Below are 19,639 nucleotides of genomic sequence, written 5' to 3' on the forward strand. Positions count from 1 at the left end.
TGCCACAGATCCGGGAGGTGGCCCCACCCAAGGGGCAGAGCCCAGCCGGCTAACTGCTGTCAGTGAAAAGGCAGTGCAGGTCCAGTCTTGCCAGATACTTCAAAGTCCATTCCTCCTTCCGCGAAACCCCCAGTTTTTAACTGTTGAAATCCAATTCATATATAAACACATACAGACCCCACAGACAATTTTCAGGCAAAACGGATCATGTCTATGAACTGCCCTAGGGCCAGAGACCCTTGGGTTGCTATCTCTGGCCAGTTGGTGAACACATATAAAAACCCCCAAAGGTAAGTTCCTCTTGAATGCGGTTTTCGGTCTTCTTATATTCTTGTGTCGTAAAAGCATCTTCTGCAGCGTTTTTGGTAGTCTACCTAAATCTAAGAAGTCATGAATTATATGAAAATCTGATCAAGCTAAAGAGAAAGACAACTTTGAATTATGTTCAAACCCAACTTTATTAAAATTATTTGGCAATTCTGGCAGCAGTACAGAGTCTCTGACCACCGGATACATTAGAAATTGAGTTCATAGTTTTAGTTTGTTGTGGGTTTGGGTACACGTACTTTTTGAAATCTTCTGCCCTTCATTTAATTACCAAATGGCAAAGTGCCTTAAGTTTATCTATCTACTACTCTATTATTTATAGAATATGAATTTGTAAAATAAGATTGGAAAAATAAAATGCACAGATTCAAAAAGTTCTCCTCAAGTATTAAGAACATATAAAGTATATTGAAGACATCTACATTTAGCCTTCCAAGTAACAAGGCGGGTGGTTTGATATCTTGCTTTTATTTATTGCTAATTACAATCCAGAGACCAAAGTGTTTCCAAAAACTATAAAAACTATCATTGACATTCCTAGTATGGTTCTGATGGGTTTAACAGGTAAAACCTGCTTGATTTGACCTTGAAAATCATAAGCCTTTTCATCTTTAGTGGGATTTTTCTTCTCTAGTAGCTCGGGGCACTATTTGCTTACTTAATGCCTTATAACTAGCATCTGCCTTATGGTAGATCTCATATTGGCCTTGTAAAGTGTATTACTGGACAGGCAAGTGGTAGCAGATCTTCCTGTCCAAGGCGGAATTCGCTGGACCTTAAAGTAAAACCTCAGAGGGCCTGGTGCCCCTTAGTTGTTCTCCAGGGATCCTGAAGTTGTCTGCAAGAAAGAAAGAAAGAAAGCAGGGTAAGACCTTTACAGGAGACGTTTCTGCTTCTCTAGCAGCGTTTGAAAATTCAGTATACGGCAGTGGGGCTTCTGCTGTTTTGTTCCTGTGATAAGAGTTATCTATCTCCTGGGGATCGGAATGCAGGAAATAAAGCAGGGCAATCAGCTGAGAAAATTCTGCCCTGGCTTCTCGCAAAGGCTGTACTTTCGTAAGATGGATAAGGATATTCAGTCTTTTCATGCACTGTGCATTTCTGGGCATTCCCACGACTAACTGAAGACCACTCGCCTACGTGGCCCATTGGCTTCAGAGGTGGGAGACTGCCATAACGTGTCACTGTGGGTTGCCATCATACTCAGAGACAAAGCGACTTGGGAACCAGAACAGGCAAGTTTCCTTATTCACGTTACCAGAACAGGGTCTCAACTGTGCAAAGGTTAACTATGCAAGTTATTTATGCTGTCTCAGCAGATCAGACCATGAACATTAAGTCATGGCAGTGACAGATTTATCAATATAGTTCTCACTCTTATTTCCCTAATTATGATATTTTCTTTAGTTATTACTAAATTTTGAAATCTTTCAATAATCAATTCTTTCATCTAATTTAAGCTTTGTCTTTTTAATAAATGGAAGTATAGTCTCTGAAATTAAAGAAAATAAGAGAATATATAGTGGGCCTTTTCCCCAAGTTAAGGCTCATCTCATACTTCAACTTAAGAATACTTAAGATATTCAAATAATATCTAGAACAAAAAAAGCAATGTATCCATGTAATGCTGTCAACCTACAAAGCATTTAAACATAGGAGAGAGAAATTATACTTACAAATGGAGTCTTGATTCCAAATTTGCTATGGAATGTCATGATGACTTTGTTTTTATGTCCTGTTCTTTGATCAAAGGCGTGGCATGTGTCAAAAGGCGGACTATACAAGTGAAGGCTCACGGCAGGCTCTGTATGGCTAATATTCTCTACTCGATGTAAGCCAATGGAATCTAAACAATATCCAAGAGGGATGGAGAGAGGAAGGGGCTTAGATGATAGACTTAGGTAAAAGTTTTGCCAATCACCCAAGATCTTAAATCAACCAATACATATGGAATTATTAAAAATTAGTTATAACTGAAGTTCCAGTTAAAGAGTAAATGACACTCTGCTTTTTCCTGAAGACACTCTTTCTTGAAGTAGAAGAATTAAAAAGGCATCAACATATAAAGATAAAAGGAAAAGAAAAAAACTTCTTTAGTAAAGTAAAAAAAAAAAACTCTTAAAAAAATTGAAAGTACAGAAGTAGACGGATGGCTTTGCAGAGGAGAGAAAGCTAAATCCTCAGTTACGCCTGGACATGACCAAGAAATAACCTGATTTATATCCTGAAACTGGCAGCACAGACACTTCCTGAAATGAAGGTAAAGACGGGCTTCAAACATAAGCAGTAGTTGAAGTCTGTCTTAAGTTTAGCCTCAAATGCTTTTCATCTTGTTTCCCTCACCTCCCCTCTAACCCTGGTAGAAGTCTGAGATCTACTTATTCTCTAGAAAGAGTACAGCAGATGAACTCAGGACTGGTGGATACTCAGTGAAAAACTGGTGACTAAAGTGAACATTTACACATTGAGTGGTAAGATCCCCACTTTCTTCATCACAAAATTGCCAAAATGCTGCCAAATGGGAATTTCTTCTCCACATAAGAATTGGGAAGTTGTTTCTCTGAGAATCTGATCAGCTCAAGAAAAAAGTCCTGAAGATATGGCCCTTGGTTGTTCCTCAAGGAAAAGCTTTACTAGATGATCTAGAATGAAGTCCAGCTGACAAACACCATCCATGTGTGAAAGCTTCCAATTAACTTTTGTGTCCCTGGTTTTTAAATGCTAGCACCCAGTCAAGGCCACCAGACACGTGAGCAGAGCTGCTAGTATAATAGAGGCAAGAGCAACCTGAGAAAAAGGCAACATAAAACAGACACGACTCATGAGAAGGCTTAAAAAACAAAACCAAAAACATCAGTACCCTCATAGAAATAAGAGAAAGGGAGTTCCCTGGTGGTCCAGGGTTAGGACTCAGCGCTTTCACTGTGATGAGCTGAGTTCAACGCCTGGTCAGGGAACGAAGATCCTGTAAGCCACCTGGTGCAGCCAGAGAGAGACAGAGATAAGAGGAGGATACCATAAAAAGGGCTAGAGAGTAAAAAAGAGCTTTCACAGATATAAAGAGAAGAAATAAAAATATGAATAGAAGCACTAGAAGAAAAACCTGTAAGACTCAAGGAACAAAGGGCCAAAGACAGAACATAGGGAAGATCAAAAAAAAACCCAAAACGCCAGAGGACTAGTTCAGAAGCTTTAATATCTGATCCATAGTAGTTTCAGAAACAGAAACACAACAACAGCAAAATCAAAGAAACAACTTGAGAATATTATTTTGAAGAACACGAATTCCTAGAGCATAAGGACCTCCTGAGCTCCCAGCACAATGAGTGTCATGAAACAAAGTGCATCAAAAGACACCCAGAGAGAAGGCCTCAAGAGTTCCTAGAAAGAAAAAATAGGATTCATAGAGAAAGGAACCAGGCTTTCAACGAGAAGAATGGAAACTAGAAGACAAGGGATTACCTTTATAGTTCTGAGAAAAAGCAGCTGCCAGGTCATGATTTCATAAGGGTTGGACAGAGATTTTTAGATATAAGAGGTCTCAAAAATTTATCTTCCATGTACCCTTTCTCACAGGGCCGTCGGAAGACATGTGCTACCAAAACAAGCATATGAACCCAAGAGAAAGCAGACATGAGCTCAGGAAACGAGGGGATAGGCGCCCAGAGAGAGGAAAGGGAAAGCCTGGGTGGTGTGAGGGGACCCAGGGGGAGCCCTGGCCAACCAGTCCACACTGAAGGAAGTCAAAAGGCCTGGGGGAGGTGTCTTCAAGAAGACGGAAATAAACAAAACAAAGTATTTGTATAACTATGTGGATAAAGAAATTCATATAGTAGAGAGACAGTTGGAAGGTGAATCAAGGAAGGAGTTCAGTGTGTTAGTGAGTTAGTTGTTGTTCAGTTGCTAAGTCATGTCCGAGTCTTTGTGACCCCACGAACTACAGCACACCAGGCTTCTCTGTCCCCTGTCTCCTGGAGTTTGCTCAAGTTCATGTCCATTGAGTTGGTGACGCTATCCGACCATCTCATCCTCCGCCACCCTCTTCTCCTTGAAAGTGAAGTTGCTCAGTCATGCCCGACTCTTTGTGGCCCCACGGATAGTAGCCTGCACCAAGCTCCTCCATCCATGGGATTTTCAAGGCAAGAGTACTGGAGTGGGTTGCCATTTCCTTCTCCAGGGAATCTTCCCAACCCAGGGGATCGAACCCAGGTCTCTCACATTGTAGACAGACGCTTTACCATCTTCTCCTTAGGGCACTTAATTTGGCCTTACGCTTTAGCATCTAGCTCCAGGAGCTTGCATGACAAAGAACAACGTAGCCCAGAAACAAGATTTTGGTTCTACTCCCAGTTAGACTGACTACCTTTGAACAACTCAGAACTTCCAGGATCTTCTGTCATCCTCATTTAAAAAAATGGGGCCTAGTTCTCAGATACGCAAACCCTTCCATTTTATAGCCTAAGCTTTTATAAAACACTGGCTTAATTTTGAACAAAAGTTAAACATTCTGAAGAACTGACTGCCTTTCCCCTCCAATTGCAAGTGCATAGACCACCCAGTGCAAGCAAAGATCCCACAAAAACAGCTCACCCATTCTTTAGAAGCCCCAGATGCTCATGTCTGATCCCTGATGTGATTCCAGCAATATTATTATTATTAGTCTTTCCCTCCTTCCCTTTTTGCCAATGATATACCCTCTGTCACACTAATACTGGACCGTTCTTGGTGATACTTATGGATGCCAGCTTGTTCGAGGCAATGTCTACCTTCTGCCTATTAAGACAGGTAACTTGATTTCCTTGCCCCATTTTCCCTCTTCTTCACCCTGTGATGCATACTGCTTGATCAAGACATTCCCAGTAAACTTCTGCTGACCAAAGAAAGCTCTTACTCGAAGCTTGTCTTGGAGGCTAAGGCCCTGATCTTGCTTTACTCTTCTCCCCCTCCTATCCAAGTCTATTCTTCCCTTCCAGCTAGACCATCCCCACATAGTTTTCATTCTTTGCAATGGTTGTGCCTTCTCTCATGCTCTTTCCTGTACTTGAAACATCTTTCCTCTGATCACTATCCATATCTAGCATTCCTCCTGCATGTAAAAATCAAAGGTTAAAAGTTTGTGGCTTTTGAGTAATACGTCTACAGAAATATTTAGCTTATCTTATCCAGTATTTTGCTGGTTAGCAAAATTTCCCATAAAAATCAGAATTTCCCAGGACCTCTCTGATGGTCCACTGGTGAAGATGGTGAGCTTCCAGTACACAGGACATGGGTTCAATCCCTGGTCAGGGAAGTCCAGCATGCCATGAGATGCAGCAAAAAAAAAAAAAAAAAAATCAGAATGTCCCACTTCTATGGAAAAAAGCCAGGATGATCTCACTGGAGCTGTAGTCATGTTGTCCCTTTAGACAGGACCGCTTGCACACCAATTCCCACAGTCTCTTGCATTGAAGACCCTTGAAAAAATTCTTAAGTGTTCTCCAAGATCTAATGTAGCTTCATAATGACTGTGATTCTAGCGGAAAGTAATTATTCTGAAAGGCTTTGGCTTTATTGTGAAGAGTACTGGTGATCTTGTTCTTGGGAGTCTCGTGTGCGTGCTATTTATGTGTGTGCTAAATCACTTCAGTCGTGTCTGACTCTGTGCGACCCTATGGACTGTAGCCCGCCAGGCTCCTCTGTCCATGTGATTCTCCAGGAAAGAATACTGGAGAGGGTTGCCACACACTCCTCCAAGGGATGTTCTTGACCCAGGGATTGAACCCACATCTCTTATGTCTCCTGCATTGGCAGGCAGTTTCTTTAGTGCCACTCAGGAAGTCCACCTCAAATAAGAGTTTCCTGCCACTTGAGGAACTAACCCCCTCGTGTTATGTGAATGGGGGAAAAGTTCCTACACAATCTGACCTTTGTAAGTGACTTGCATTCTTAAACTAATGGACAAAATTAAGCTACGTACCAAGGCCAATACTTAACTTGAAGATTTAAGAAGAAAGAACCTGCTTTTCCAGAAAAACCTCTGTAATACTTTATTTTAGATAAGTGGGATAGCATCCCAACTAAGAGTGTGGGCTTTGGCATCAAATTCTTTGGGTTAAAATCCTGAGTGACCTTAATCTTCCTATGTGTTGGCAATTTCATCTGTAAATGGGAATAAAAAAGTTATCTCACAGAAGCTTTGAGGAGCTTTTTGCAGTTACTAAGCCCTTTAGGAACACAGATGTTAATCATTGCCTCTACTGAAGAGCATTCAGCTCTCCCATATTACATTCAGGAGAAAGAATGAATTGTCAGAGATCTAGAAATCATTGCTAAATAATGTGCTTCATAAAGTTTCTCCTGAGAATACTCTTTGGAAGTAAGTTGTATGCACTTTAGGAAAACAGGGACTAGCTAGCATTCTTAATCACTTCCAGAACATTTCTTTCCATTTTCTAACCAAAGAATACTTCCAACTTGGCCTCTCACCTTTATTAAAAGACTCTCCTTATGTAAATTCCTATTTGATTCTAACTGTCCTAAGACTTGGTAGGTAAATGACTCTTCAATGGATGCTAGCCTGCATGCATATGTTTTTAATAAGTGATTCCCATCCACACATGGGGATGGTTTAGTTACTCAGTCGTGTCCAACTCTTGGCAAGCATCCACATGCAAAGCTTTAAGAAAAGAAAGCAAAACCCACTTTTAGGTTACTTCCTAAGCAGATGAGATCATGCCTCCAGGATCCATGCTCTACTGCACAAATGTAAGACAGCAATATTTCAGATGGGTGTGCAAGGTTTTCCCCACTTGTTAGAAAAATGTATTGGATGTTACCATTGATGTAGGCACACTGGTTTTCCCTCAAGATTCTTTCAGACTTCTTGATCATCTCATTGGATTTCTTGTCAGGCCAGGCAAACAATGTCTCCTTTAGATTTCCCTGCAGCATCTTCAGAAAGCAGTGGGAGTCGGTGTGATCATGGATACTGCTATATTTACACAAAACAACAATGGAACTCAGTAGATGAACTCAGACCTATAACAGTCTGTCCAGAGCTTACAGCTGTAACTGTCAGTAGGGCATCTCCCAGGCCAATATCCACTTCAGCTGGATTTTTAAATGTCATCAGTTTATAATTCAACATTGTTCAGGGCAAAGTAATACAACACTATATTTTCCATGCTGATGCATATAAGAGGTATAGTTTTGATCCATAACCCTACTGAAGAATAGTTCACTTTTTAAAACCCTGTGGTAAAACTACTTTGATAACAAACACAAAACCAGTAACCATTTATCTTTTCCAAGATACAGCTTTTAATAACTCAATTAAGCTGGGTTAGAACTTGATTTAAAAACTACATTAGAGTAATTGTATAAAGGATAATAACGATAATAACTGTAATAACGGCATCATATTGAGAAGGCTGAAGGTCATGTGACAGTGTTTTCCTCCTCAGGCTTTTCTCTCTTTCCTCTGGAGGACAAAAGTATGAACGTGTGTGCTACCCACTGAAAACTACACTGTAAAGTATATAAAATGTTACCATTTTATAGACTTAGAGTATCCTACCTGTGATTGCTTCCCAATATTGATGAGAGAATAAAAAAGCAAATTGGATTTGGGGAAAGAGTTTATTCCTGTAAAGAGTATTTAAGTTTATTAAGTAGTATTAGCTATAGGGTTGATTAAAAGGTATGAATTTGTATACACTACAGCATTTATTTCGTATGTTGAATTCTGTTAACCCATAAATGTACCATAAGAACTTGCTTCCTAAGTCACAGAGCGTCATCCTACTCCTAAACATATAATCTGCTTTCAAAAAATTTTGAGAGGATGAAAACAACTTCACTCTAGATAGATTAGTAAATGCACTGTATAAACCTAAGTTTCCAAAATCTTATAAATTCATGTTTTCTTTTTTGTACCAAAAATGGGTCTGGATTATTGTTTGTTTTACCATTTTCAAAAGACTGAGGAGGACCTGCTTAAAGAGGTAATCATACTTGACTGGTAGTAAGACTTGCAAATACATAAGCGGAAAAATGAGGAAATACATGAGGAAAAATTACAGAACCAAGAATTGGTATTAGTCTAAGTTACCTTATCTACATAGAAAGAAAAGAAACAATCAGCTTGAAGTAGAAAGAAATTTTCCACATTGCTTTTCTAGTTTCACATCTGGATGCTTTGGTCTTTGGCCCGACAATTGTTTACACACTTCAAAGCACCACAAAGGTCAAGTTTTAGCATAATTCCATAGAAAGTTTAACTCCAGAGAACACAGAGGTTAAATTAAGCTGGTTACTTCCCACCACCTCCTTTGATTTACCATTCATTTGAGGCGCAGGTCTCTCATACATGGTGTATGCTAAACCGCTCATGCTAATTCCCATGAGGAGTTTTGCTGGGGTCAGGGAGCACTGTGAGCAATTTGGGATGCATTAGTGCTCACAGACACGTGGCCACTCCGCACGGCGCTTTTCATATGCTGGACCAAACACTGTAATAAATACCCAAACGAGCAGCTGTCTTACCTGCCATGTCCTTCACCCCAGCATAGAATCATGAGATTAAACTTTCCATTTCCTTGATCCACAAGATTTCGAGTATACCTAAAAAGAACATATCAGAAGTTTGAATTTGTTTGATGAGACAAGCACTGGGAGAAAAATGTCATACAGTATCATTAATTTACAAATGCTAATGTTTTTAACCTCTCAGCAACTTTAAATGTGGTTGTCTAGTTAGACATTGAGCACAAATGAAAACAAATATTTTTCTATGGTTCATTTTAGACATTTTTGTATTTTGAATCACTGTTCACAGTTGCTCAGTTTCAATCAGTGCAATGAAAAAGGTAACAAAAAAAAATCAAATTCCTTGATTTTTCATGTGACAGCCTCAAACTGATAAAAGAAGTTTCTCACAGAAAGCATTTTCAAAGTACATTACTGCTCTAAGCAAGAATGCTATTATCTTTTTTTCTCCTCCCTGTAGCTACACCAGAATTTGAGAAACAAGGTTTTATTAAATAGCTGTTCTGGAACTCTCCTTAGTTTTACTACAGCCAAGACACAAACGACATCCACATTCAAAAGCATCATAATGAAAAATCCTCCACAGAGGGACCTAAGTACCAGGACAAAAGTCTCTATACTTGTGAAGTAAAATAATACCCTAAACCTTTTACAGTGAAGAGAAATTAGCAATTGGCCTCCAAAAATCTCAAACCAAAACAAGCCCACCCACACCACCCCACCTCAAAAAATCAACTTTAAAGTTTCTGTTGGTCTAGTGGGTTCTCTTGACGCCATCTAATTAACAAAGTTAGGTAATTAAGACATTTATTTAAACTCATTTTTAAGGAAAGGACTCTATCGCATTTTGTTTGTTCACACGGTCATCTGCTCACTGCGCCCCACACACCCCCCTCCTCCCCTCGGCTGGAGGCCAGGTGCTGGCAGAGCAGGATCTCTGAGATTGATTAGTGGATTAGAGGACAGTTATCCTCACTTCGCAGCCCTTTATGATCTGCGAGGGGCCGTGCACATCGCCCGCGACCCTGGGAAACGGTTTCTGTACTAGGGGTCCTATTCTTCCATCAGTCCTAGGGTCCTCCTCTTGCTGGGGCTTCTTCAGGAGAATTTACTGCCTGGCACTTAACTCGGTGTTGTTTCTTCTACACTGGCCTTCCCAAGGCCAGAGATCAGACTCCTTCCCTGTACTGGGACACTTGATACATGCACAAAATATGATGGCGTTGATTTCTGTTCTCCCATCTCCCTCCCTCCTCCAACTGCAGGACTGCACCCATTATCTTACTGAGGGGTGCTTCAGAAACCCGTGGAATAGGTCAATCCAAAGGTATCAAGTGGTTTCGAGCTTGTCTATCAAGGTAAATTCAAGGCCTTGGAAATGCCCTTGTTCTACAGATTAAAAGCTCTTACAAGCTACCCTGGTTAATTGATTTCATTTGGTCAATAAAAAATCTAGGTAGAAGAAAGCTATGATGGCACGTTATGTTCATAGGAAGTTTAGTAGTGGTTTAGTGTAGGCTCGGGAACAAGAATGCTAATTTGAATCCTGGACATTAGTTCTTATGCAGGTAATCCAACCCTCTCATTACCTACTCCTCCTCCCCTGTAAAATAGGGATAAGAACCGCAACTATGTCACAGAACCGTTGTGAGGTAGCTCCTGTTAGCTCACGTGTCAAGTCATGGGAAGAGTACCAGAGCCCTCCCTACCCTCAACACTACCAACCATTATGACCGGAGCGCTGGCTACCCTTCGGAAAAAGCAATCCTCACTCTTCCGGGTGATTAAATTTTACTTCTCTCCCCAGAGGATTTGTAGTGCTTCACGTTTCAATTTTACTCAATCTCCGAGCCAGGGCTGCAATGAGCACCCACCCCGTTCATCTCACTCTAGCACAGCTGAGGAGCGAGGGGTCTTCAATTTACATTCCAGACTCTCAGATCTAAAGGATAAGAAACAGTATATTGCTTGGGGGATGAAAGAGAAGCACTCATTTGAGAACCAAACAGTGGGTTTAAATAAACCCGCAGTCGGGGGAGACAAATTGCTTTGAGAGAAGGATCAGCATAGACTGAAAAACAGCAGCTGACACCCCCAGGTCGTTATTTTATATTAGCAAAAACGCTTGCCGGCGGACGCCTGGTTGCAGGCGACCGAGGGAGAAGTGCGAGAATTCCTGTCGCTTAATTGTGTCTGCCACAGTCACCCCTTTCTCCGGGCCGCTGTTGGACCTTCTAGGAGCGCCCCGGGTTAGTCCAGCCAGTCCGAGCCTGAGGGCGTCCAGCCCCCACGGGCTTCCCGCATCTCCTCCGCGGACTAGGCGAGCGAAGGCTCCAGAGCGGGGTGGGGGGCGGGCGGAGGGCTGCTGCTTTGGACGCCAGGGTTGGGAGGACTGGCTGTTCGGAAGCCGAGGGGTTTATCAACGAGAAGAGAACAGAAAACTTGCAGCCGCGCGGTCCCTGTCGCCCCCCCGGGAGCCTGTCGCAGTCTCGGGCCAGTGGGACCCAGCTTCGGCCCAAAGCGCCGAGCGCAGCCCCAGGGCTCGCGGGCATGGTGGCGCGGCGCTGGGGTGCGGGAGCCGGCTGGGAGCACAGCGAGGGTGGGCGCGGCGGGAGCCCGGCCGCCTGCGCTCTCCGGCGGTGGAACCCCCCTCCTCCCGTGCTGTCCGCCGTTGGGCCGGGAGGCCGGCGCCGCGGAGCCTCGGAGAGCCGGGCGAGAGCGCGCTCACCTGTACTGGTCGAACTTGGCGTACACTGCCCACTCGGCGGGGTTGCTCTCATAGGCTTCCATGACGGCCTGCACTTCCTCCACGTTGATCTCCTCGCCGGCGAAGAGCTGGTGCAGGACGCGGATCAGATCGGCCAGGGTGCGGGGCTTTAGCACCTCGGTCCGCTCCATCCCCCGAGTAACTGGCGGCACGCGTCTCGCTGCTGGGCTGCGATGGAGGAGGAACTGAGCGAGCCGAGGAGCCGGAGGCGAGAGTTCCTAGGCGCCGGCTAGACAGTTACACGCGACACAAAGCCCCCGAATGCACGAGGGCCACGGCGTAAAGAAGCCCGTGCCAAGATACCCGCCCTGGCGGGTCTGGGTACGCGCTGCGCACACAAATCGGGACCAAACCTTGTAGGTTCAGCCTCCCAGGGCCCTTTTAAAGCTCTCGGAGTCGGCGGGAATGTACCAACGTCTCTCGGGGTGTGGGGAGAAGCGGGAAGCTACCTGAGAAGGGTGCTTAGAGCGGCGAGAACGTGTGCGGGTAAGGCCCATGCAAACGACCCCGGCTCCCTCGGCAGCCTCGTCCTGGCGGAACGCTGTCCTCGCCGGTCCCAGCGCTTGGGGTGGGATTCGCGCAGTCTCTCCCCCCCGGAGCAGGGCGCCTTTTGGCAGCCCATCCATACCCTTCTCCCCCGCCCAGCTCCCTGAGGCTCCGCTCTGCAGCCTCGGTTCACAATGCTAGGACGTCGACCGAAGGGGTCTGGAGAAGGGGAGGACGACGGGGAGGAAGAAACGGGAAAGAAAGGGGGTTTTCTTCCAAATGGAGCCGAGGGATTCTGAACAGTTCGCAAAGGTTGAGGAGGGATTGCACACCTAAGGCTGGAGAGCTACTGTTCTGCCGATTAAAACCATCGATAATGTGCTCCAAGGCTAGGTGAAAATAAATCAAAATCTTCTTTAAAAAAATCTGAATGTGTTGTACTTTAAATTACAGTTTGACAAGGGAGGCTTGTGTCTAGAACAACCTAGTGAAACAAAAGAAGGCCGGGTATCCCTCTGATTTTTAAAATAAAACAGTTCCTTAAAAATAATGTATTCAATGCAAAGACCTGATGTTTCAAGTCAAAGAAATTTAAAGCATTCTAGTTACTTAAATCTCTCAATTTTAGGCTTGTGCTTGAAGGATACTACTACTGGTACTTGTTTGTACCAGTAATACACACAAGAAAATGCATTTCTATGTTGTGCGTAGCACACAGCAAGCTTTGAGATGAACACAAATTAGGTATGAATGAAAATAAAAGTGAAGGACAGAAGAAATGCCAGTAGAGAATCCTTCTTTCTCACTATAGATAGATTGGGGTTTATTTAAGGTCTAGACTTCTGGAAGACTGGTTTGTTTTTCCTAGATTTTGCTCCAAGGTATTTATATGTATGCTGCTGCTGCTGCTGCTGCTAAGTCGCTTCAGTCGTGTCCGACTCTGTGCGACCCCATAGATAGCAGCCCACCAGGCTCCACCGTCCCTGGGATTCTCCAGGCAAGAATACTGGAGTGGGTTGCCATTTCCTTCTCCAATGCATGAAAGTGGAAAGTGAAAGTGAAGTCGCTCAGTTGTGTCTGACTCTTAGCGACCCCATGGACTGCAGCCCACCAGGCTCCTCTGTCCATGGGATTTTCCAGGCAAGAGTACTGGAGTGGGGTGCCATATATACATATGTATGAATATCTGTATATATTGTATACGTTAGTACTCCAGAAGCCAACCTTTTGTGGTGTGTGTTGCAGAGGTGGTTAAAGAATTATAGGACAAAGTATTAAAAACTTGTAGCCTTTTGATCATCTCAAAATTTTTTCTTCTCGTGTTTCCTATTGTTGTTCAGTTACCAAGTCCTACTCTTTGCAAGCCCATGAAATGCAGCAACCAGGCTTCCCTGTCCCTCACTATCTTCCCGAGTTTGCTCAAACTCATGTCCATTGAATTGATGATGCTATCCAATCATCTCATCCTCTGTTGCCCCCTTCTCTTGCCCTCAATCTTTCCCAGTATCAGGGTCTTTTTCAATCAGTCAGTTCTTTGCATCAGGTGGCCAAAGTATTGGAGCTTCAGCTTCAGCATCAGTCCTTCCAGTGAATATTCAGGGTTGCTTTCCTTTAGGATTGACTGGTTTGATCTCCTTGCAGTCCAGGGGACTCTCGCAAGAGTCTTCTCTACCACCACAATTCTAAAGCATCAATTCTTTGGCGCTCAGCCTTCTTTATGGTCCAACTCTCACATCCTTACACAACTACTGGAAAACACATAGCTTTGACTAAACGGACCTTTGTTGGCAAAGTGATGTCTCTTCCAAGGAGCATGTGTCTTTTAATTTCATGGCAGCAGTCATTGTCTGCAGTGATTTGGAAGCCCAAGAAAGTAAAATCTGTCACTGTTTCCACTTTTCCCCTTTCTATTTGCCATGAAGTGATGGGATCAGATGCCATAATCTTAGTTTTTGCATGTTTAGTTTTAAGTCAGCTTTTTCGCTCTTTCACCCTCATCAAGAGGCTCTTTACTTGCTCTTCACTTTCTGCCATTAGAGTGGTATCATCCGCATATCTGAGGTTGTTGATATTTCTCCCAGCAATCTTGATTCCAGCTTATGCTTCATCCAGCCCAGCCTTTCACATGATATACTCTGTATATGTTAAATAAGCAGGGTGACAATATACAGCCTTGAAATACTCCTTTCCCAATTTTGAACCAGTCCATTGTTCCATGTCCAGTTCTGTTGCTTCTTGACCTGTATACAGGTTTCTCAGGAGACAGGTAAGGTGGTCTGGTATTCCCATCTCCTTTAAGAATTTTCCACATTTTGTTGTAACCTACACAGTCAAAAGCTTTAGCATAGTCAAAGAAGCAGAAATAGATTTTTTTTTTTTTTTATTCCCTTGCTTTTCCTATGATCCAATGGATGTTGGCAATTTGACCTCTGGTTCTTCTGACTTTTCTAAATCCAGCTTGTACATCTGGAAGTTCTTGGTTCACGTACTGTTGAAACCTACCTTGAAGGATTTTGAGGATTACCTTGCTAGTATGTGAAATGGGTGCAATTGTATGGTAGTTTGAACATTCTTTGGCATTGCCTTTCTTTGGGATTGGAATGAAAATTGACCTTTTCCAGTCCTGTGGCTATTACTGAATTTCCTGTTGTCTCTTCATTACTGAGTACCTCATTTCAGCCATTTTAACTCACAAATATTGGGAATGAAAAACAAAAATCAGATACGAGCTTAACTTTCCTGCATTTCATAGTGGATTACACTTCCCTAAATTTTTCAGACAGTATTTCTTTTTCTAGCTCCTCTTGACATTCAGAGACCTCAAGGATATATATATATATATATATATATATATATATATATATATACACACACACACACATATATATATATATATATATGTGTGTGTATATACATATGTATATATAAAATATTATATGTATCTATAATCAAGGATCTATGTAATATAGCTATATCCACACATTCATACTCATTGCCTCTCTAAACTCTCCCCCCAAAATCACGATTGATCCCCTCTATGTGGATGTCTCCTACATCTCTCTAAGCGCACACACTGAGAGCAATCTCTAACAACTTTTAGTACCACAAATGAAATATACCATATTTAAAACACCTTTCAAACATGGTTTTCATTTCCTGGAGGTTCTATTTCCACAATGAGGCTACCAAAGTTCAAGAACCTCATCCACCACTGCCTACTCTTTCCAACTTCATTCTCAATTCAGTTCAGTCGCGTCCAACTTTGTTTCCCAGCATCAGGGTCTTTTCCCGTGAGTCAGTTCTCTGCGTCAGGTGGCCAAAGTATTGGAGTTTTGGCTTCAGCATCAGTCCTTTCAATGAATATTCAGGACTGATTTCCTTTAGGATTGACTGGTTTGACCTCATTGCTTCATTCTCAAGCCTTTTCAACCAATAGATAACTTTTAAAATCCCCAGAATATCTTTTATGGTTTCCCACCTATTTCTATTGCTACTCCACTTGGTCAAGCCTCTACTATCATTTTGGGTGAATTATTGTGCTGGCCTTCCCCACTGTGGACCCCTTATTATACACGCTAACTATCCTTTAAACTCCAGACTGATGATGTCTCCTGGTCAGAACCTTTCAGTAACTCTTTATTTTCTACACACTAGGTTTGTCAGTCTGGCACTTAAAATGCTCCATGTCCTGGTTCTACAATATCTTTTTCATCTTTCACCTTTACTTTTCTCACTTTCCAGCCAGATTGTATTAGTTAGTATGTCTTGTGGTTACCAAATCCATTCTTCTGCTTAAGCTTTTCCTTCTGCTTAGATACTAGAAAGACATTTTAATATGTCCAAATCCTACTTAAGGTCTTAGCTCAAATGCTTTCTTCTCATGTCTCCTCTTGAACAACTAGAGCAATAATCAGTATCTTTCTTATGGTACTTACCACCCTGTAGCAGGTATCTGTAGTTACTTATGTGGATTATTTTGACAATGAGAACCTTTGGGATACACTTCAATTACGTGTTATTTTTGTATCCTCGCCTCTGTGCCTAGCACAGTGCTTTGAGTGTACATGAATGGTGGCTTCAGTAAAAACATACCGTTAACTGATTAGAGTAATTCAACTGTTGGCTTTTTCTTTAAGGATCCTTGTGGCTGTACATTCAAATGCAGTAGACTTGTTTCTTGGCAGGCTTTTAATTTTCTTGCAAAGAACACCCATCAGATCAGATCAGATCAGATCAGTCACTCAGTCGTGTCCGACTCTTTGCGACCCCATGAATCGCAGCACGCCAGGCCTCCCTGTCTATCACCAATTCCCGGAGTTCACTCAGACTCACGTCCATCAAGTCAGTGATGCCATCCAGCCATCTTATCCTCTGTTGTCCCCTTCTCCTCTTGCCCCCAATCCTTCCCAGCATCAGTCTTTTCCAATGAGTCAACTCTTCACATGAGGCGGCCGAAGTACTGGAGTTTCAGCTTTAGCATCATTCCTTCCAAAGAAATCCCAGGGCTGATCTCCTTCAGAATGGACTGCTTGGATCTCCTTGCAGGCCAAGGGACTCTCAAGAGTCTTCTCCAACACCCCAGTTCAAAAGCATCAATTCTTCGGCGCTCAGCCTTCTTCACAGTCCAACTCTCACATCCATACACGACCACAGGAAAAACCATAGCCTTGACTAGACGAACCTTTGTTGCCAAAGTAATGTCTCTGCTTTTGAATATGCTGTTTAGGTTGGTCATAACTTTCCTTCCAAGGAGTAAGCGTATATTCTTCCACAAAGAACTGCACATTGTAATGGTAGTATCCCTCATGCCCGCCCTACCCCAGGTGACTGCCAATACAGGCTCTATGAACATAAGCAGAATACCTAGATTCAAAGGTGGTAGTTCTACTGCACTGTGCATGGCCCAGGGCAATGATAATCATGCTTAAGATAGATTTAAGACCATTTAAGAAAGACATTGACATGTGGTAGATATCCAGAGAAAGGAGCTAGAATTATTAGAGGCTTACAATATTGACCTATCTATCCATTCAACACATATTTAAAAGCATGTACTATAAAACTTAAGACTGCCCTCAGAAGACTTATGTTCTAGTGTTCATGGGGGTAGCTACAGCAACTAATACTACACACAGTATACATACAGAAATGGACACATGGTATTGTTACTATATACAACACACGGTGGAGAAAAATTAAGCAGGGGAAAGAAGATAGAAAGTGGTGAGGAGGTGTCATTTTAGCGGGAGCTCAGGGGAACACTTCCTTGATGAAGTGATGATTGAGCAGGAACTAAAGGATGTGTTAGTGAGAAATGTGGTTGTCTTAGGGAAGTTCCCAGGTGGAGGAAATGGTAAGCAGAAAGCCTTGGGATGGAAGCAAGCCCAGTGTGTGAATAACACAGATGAACACGGATGTGGGTGGCAAGCTGTAGAAATGGGGACTTTAGATCACTTAGGACTTTTACTCAGAAACAGGAAGCCACTTGGGGATTTTGGCCACAGAGAAGATAAAGGGAAGCCAATTAGCTGGCTATTATATTTCACATGAAAATCATGGTAGCCTTGGCTAGAGTCAGAGAAGAGATGAAAAATGGCTGAATTCCAAACGTGTTTTTGGTAAAGTTGCCAAGATGTGCTGACAGACTGGAAGTGGGTTGTTAGAGAGGAGTTAGTTAAAGAATTGGAAGGAATGGATTTGCCATGATTAAATTAGAGGACTTGGGAGAATTGAGGTGGGAAAGGGGAAAAGATATGCTTCGTACTTAGTACAACTGGGAAGAGACAGTTTTAAGAGGTAGGGAGGAAGGCAGTAGGGAAAGAGAGTTCTGTAAAGAATAGATCCAGCTCCAAATGGATAGGGTGTCACTGTAAATAACCAATGAGTTTCAGGTATATCTGCTTCATGAGAGAACATATAGGGAACCATGGGAGCTGATTTATAAGGATTCCTCTAACTCAAGATTCTAATCATATTCATACACATACCCGTTTTATCTTTCCTTCATCAATATCACAGAAGAAAGCAAAGGGAATTCTCTGGCAGGCCAGTGGTTAGGACTTGGCCTTCTCACTGCTGAGAGCCCAGTTTCAATCCCTAGTCAGGGAACTTAGATCCCACAAGCTGAGTGGCATGACCAAAAAGGAAAAAAAAAAAAAAGGTAAATCTAATATTTGGTATCAAGTATCTTACTATTATTTAAACAAATCAATTTAAAATTTCAAGAATTAAATTCACACCTGACAATCTACCTCCCAACTATAAAGTTCCAGAACAGGGATCTTATGCTTTATTCCAATGCTGAGGATATAGTAGGCACTCTATAAGTGAATAGACAAAATAAACAAATGAAAATTTACAATTTCAAGACTTTTGATAGATTGCCAAAATGTCCCCTAAATATGCAGTACTAATTCATATTTCATTCACCAAGAGTATGATAGGGCTTATTTTCCCCCGTGTTGTTAATACTGGTAATTGTTTTTAACTACTGATAATGAGGTGATAATCAGCATTTCATAGATTTTACTTGTACTTTTTATAACTAGTGATGTCCAGTACTTTTCATGCCCCATTAGCCATCAATATTTTTATTCTTGTGAACTGCATTTTAATGTATTTTGCCCATTTTTCAATGGTCTTTTCCTATCAACTGAAATGAGCTCTTCAATTATTGGACATCAAAACTGTCATATTGCATTTTTATCTTATGCCATGAAAAATTAAAAACAAATTACTTGTTGCTTTAAGTCAAATCATTTTGCAAACCACACTTAATTTCATAAACTCAATATATGATAAATTACTGATTATGGCTAAGGCAATGTACTAAGTATTACATAGTGGGTACCAAATAAAAGGCCCCCAAACATCCCATTTTTAGGGATATTACAATGATGAAAGGGTGTTCAGCATGCTTATAAGGTTGTAAGTGCAGTAACTGCTGTAAGCGTGGTAGTTCACTGTTCTTATGAGACTATCTCCTCCTTCTGAGATTCAGGTAATTTTTAAGAAAGATAAAAAATGAATTAGGCAGAGAGGTGAGACTTGAAGGGGCTGAAGTGGAGGAAACAGAAAACACACACAATGCATGTTCAGGGAATAGTGAATAATCTAGTGCAGGCTGAACAATTTTGAAGGAAAAGAGTTATTTGTAAAACTAAATCTGCTGTACTGTTTTCTGAATACTTTCCTTTCATTATGTGGTCTGTAGCTGAATTCCCTTATGCCTTACTAAGGCATATTGCACTAAGTATATTTATAATCCTTGGGAAATGAAGCAGAAGCTGCACAAAAGGTGGTTTTCATTATTATACCCCTGAACACTGCACTTTCCCAGTGTGAGTTACTCACAACTAAACTGGCTGTGTCATCTAAAGCAAGTGTAATCTAATGCTATGTGATCTAAGCTGGGTCTGCACTTCTCTTTGAGTTTTCTAATCTTATCAGAATAGATAATATTAAAGGTCCCTTCAGGGTTAAAACTCTGCCACGCCCCCCCCCCCAATATCCAAAATAATAATTATTCCAGAA

General features: G+C 42.0%; 1 protein-coding gene across 1 annotated transcript; it reads right to left on the reverse strand.

Moving 5' to 3' along the window:
* Positions 1-441: 441 nt before the first annotated feature.
* CDO1 (cysteine dioxygenase type 1) lies at positions 442-11,962 on the reverse strand. Its single transcript, NM_001034465.2, has 5 exons — positions 11,582-11,962; positions 8,851-8,928; positions 7,143-7,297; positions 2,004-2,173; positions 442-1,165 (listed from the first exon to the last, which is right to left on the reverse strand). Exons 1-5 carry the CDS (start codon positions 11,749-11,751, stop codon positions 1,136-1,138), a joined length of 603 nt encoding a protein of 200 aa, NP_001029637.1. The 5' UTR covers positions 11,752-11,962; the 3' UTR covers positions 442-1,135.
* Positions 11,963-19,639: the final 7,677 nt, after the last annotated feature.

Source organism: Bos taurus, chromosome 10 (assembly GCF_002263795.3).
Source record: "Bos taurus isolate L1 Dominette 01449 registration number 42190680 breed Hereford chromosome 10, ARS-UCD2.0, whole genome shotgun sequence".
NCBI classification, from domain to species: Eukaryota; Metazoa; Chordata; class Mammalia; order Artiodactyla; family Bovidae; genus Bos; species Bos taurus.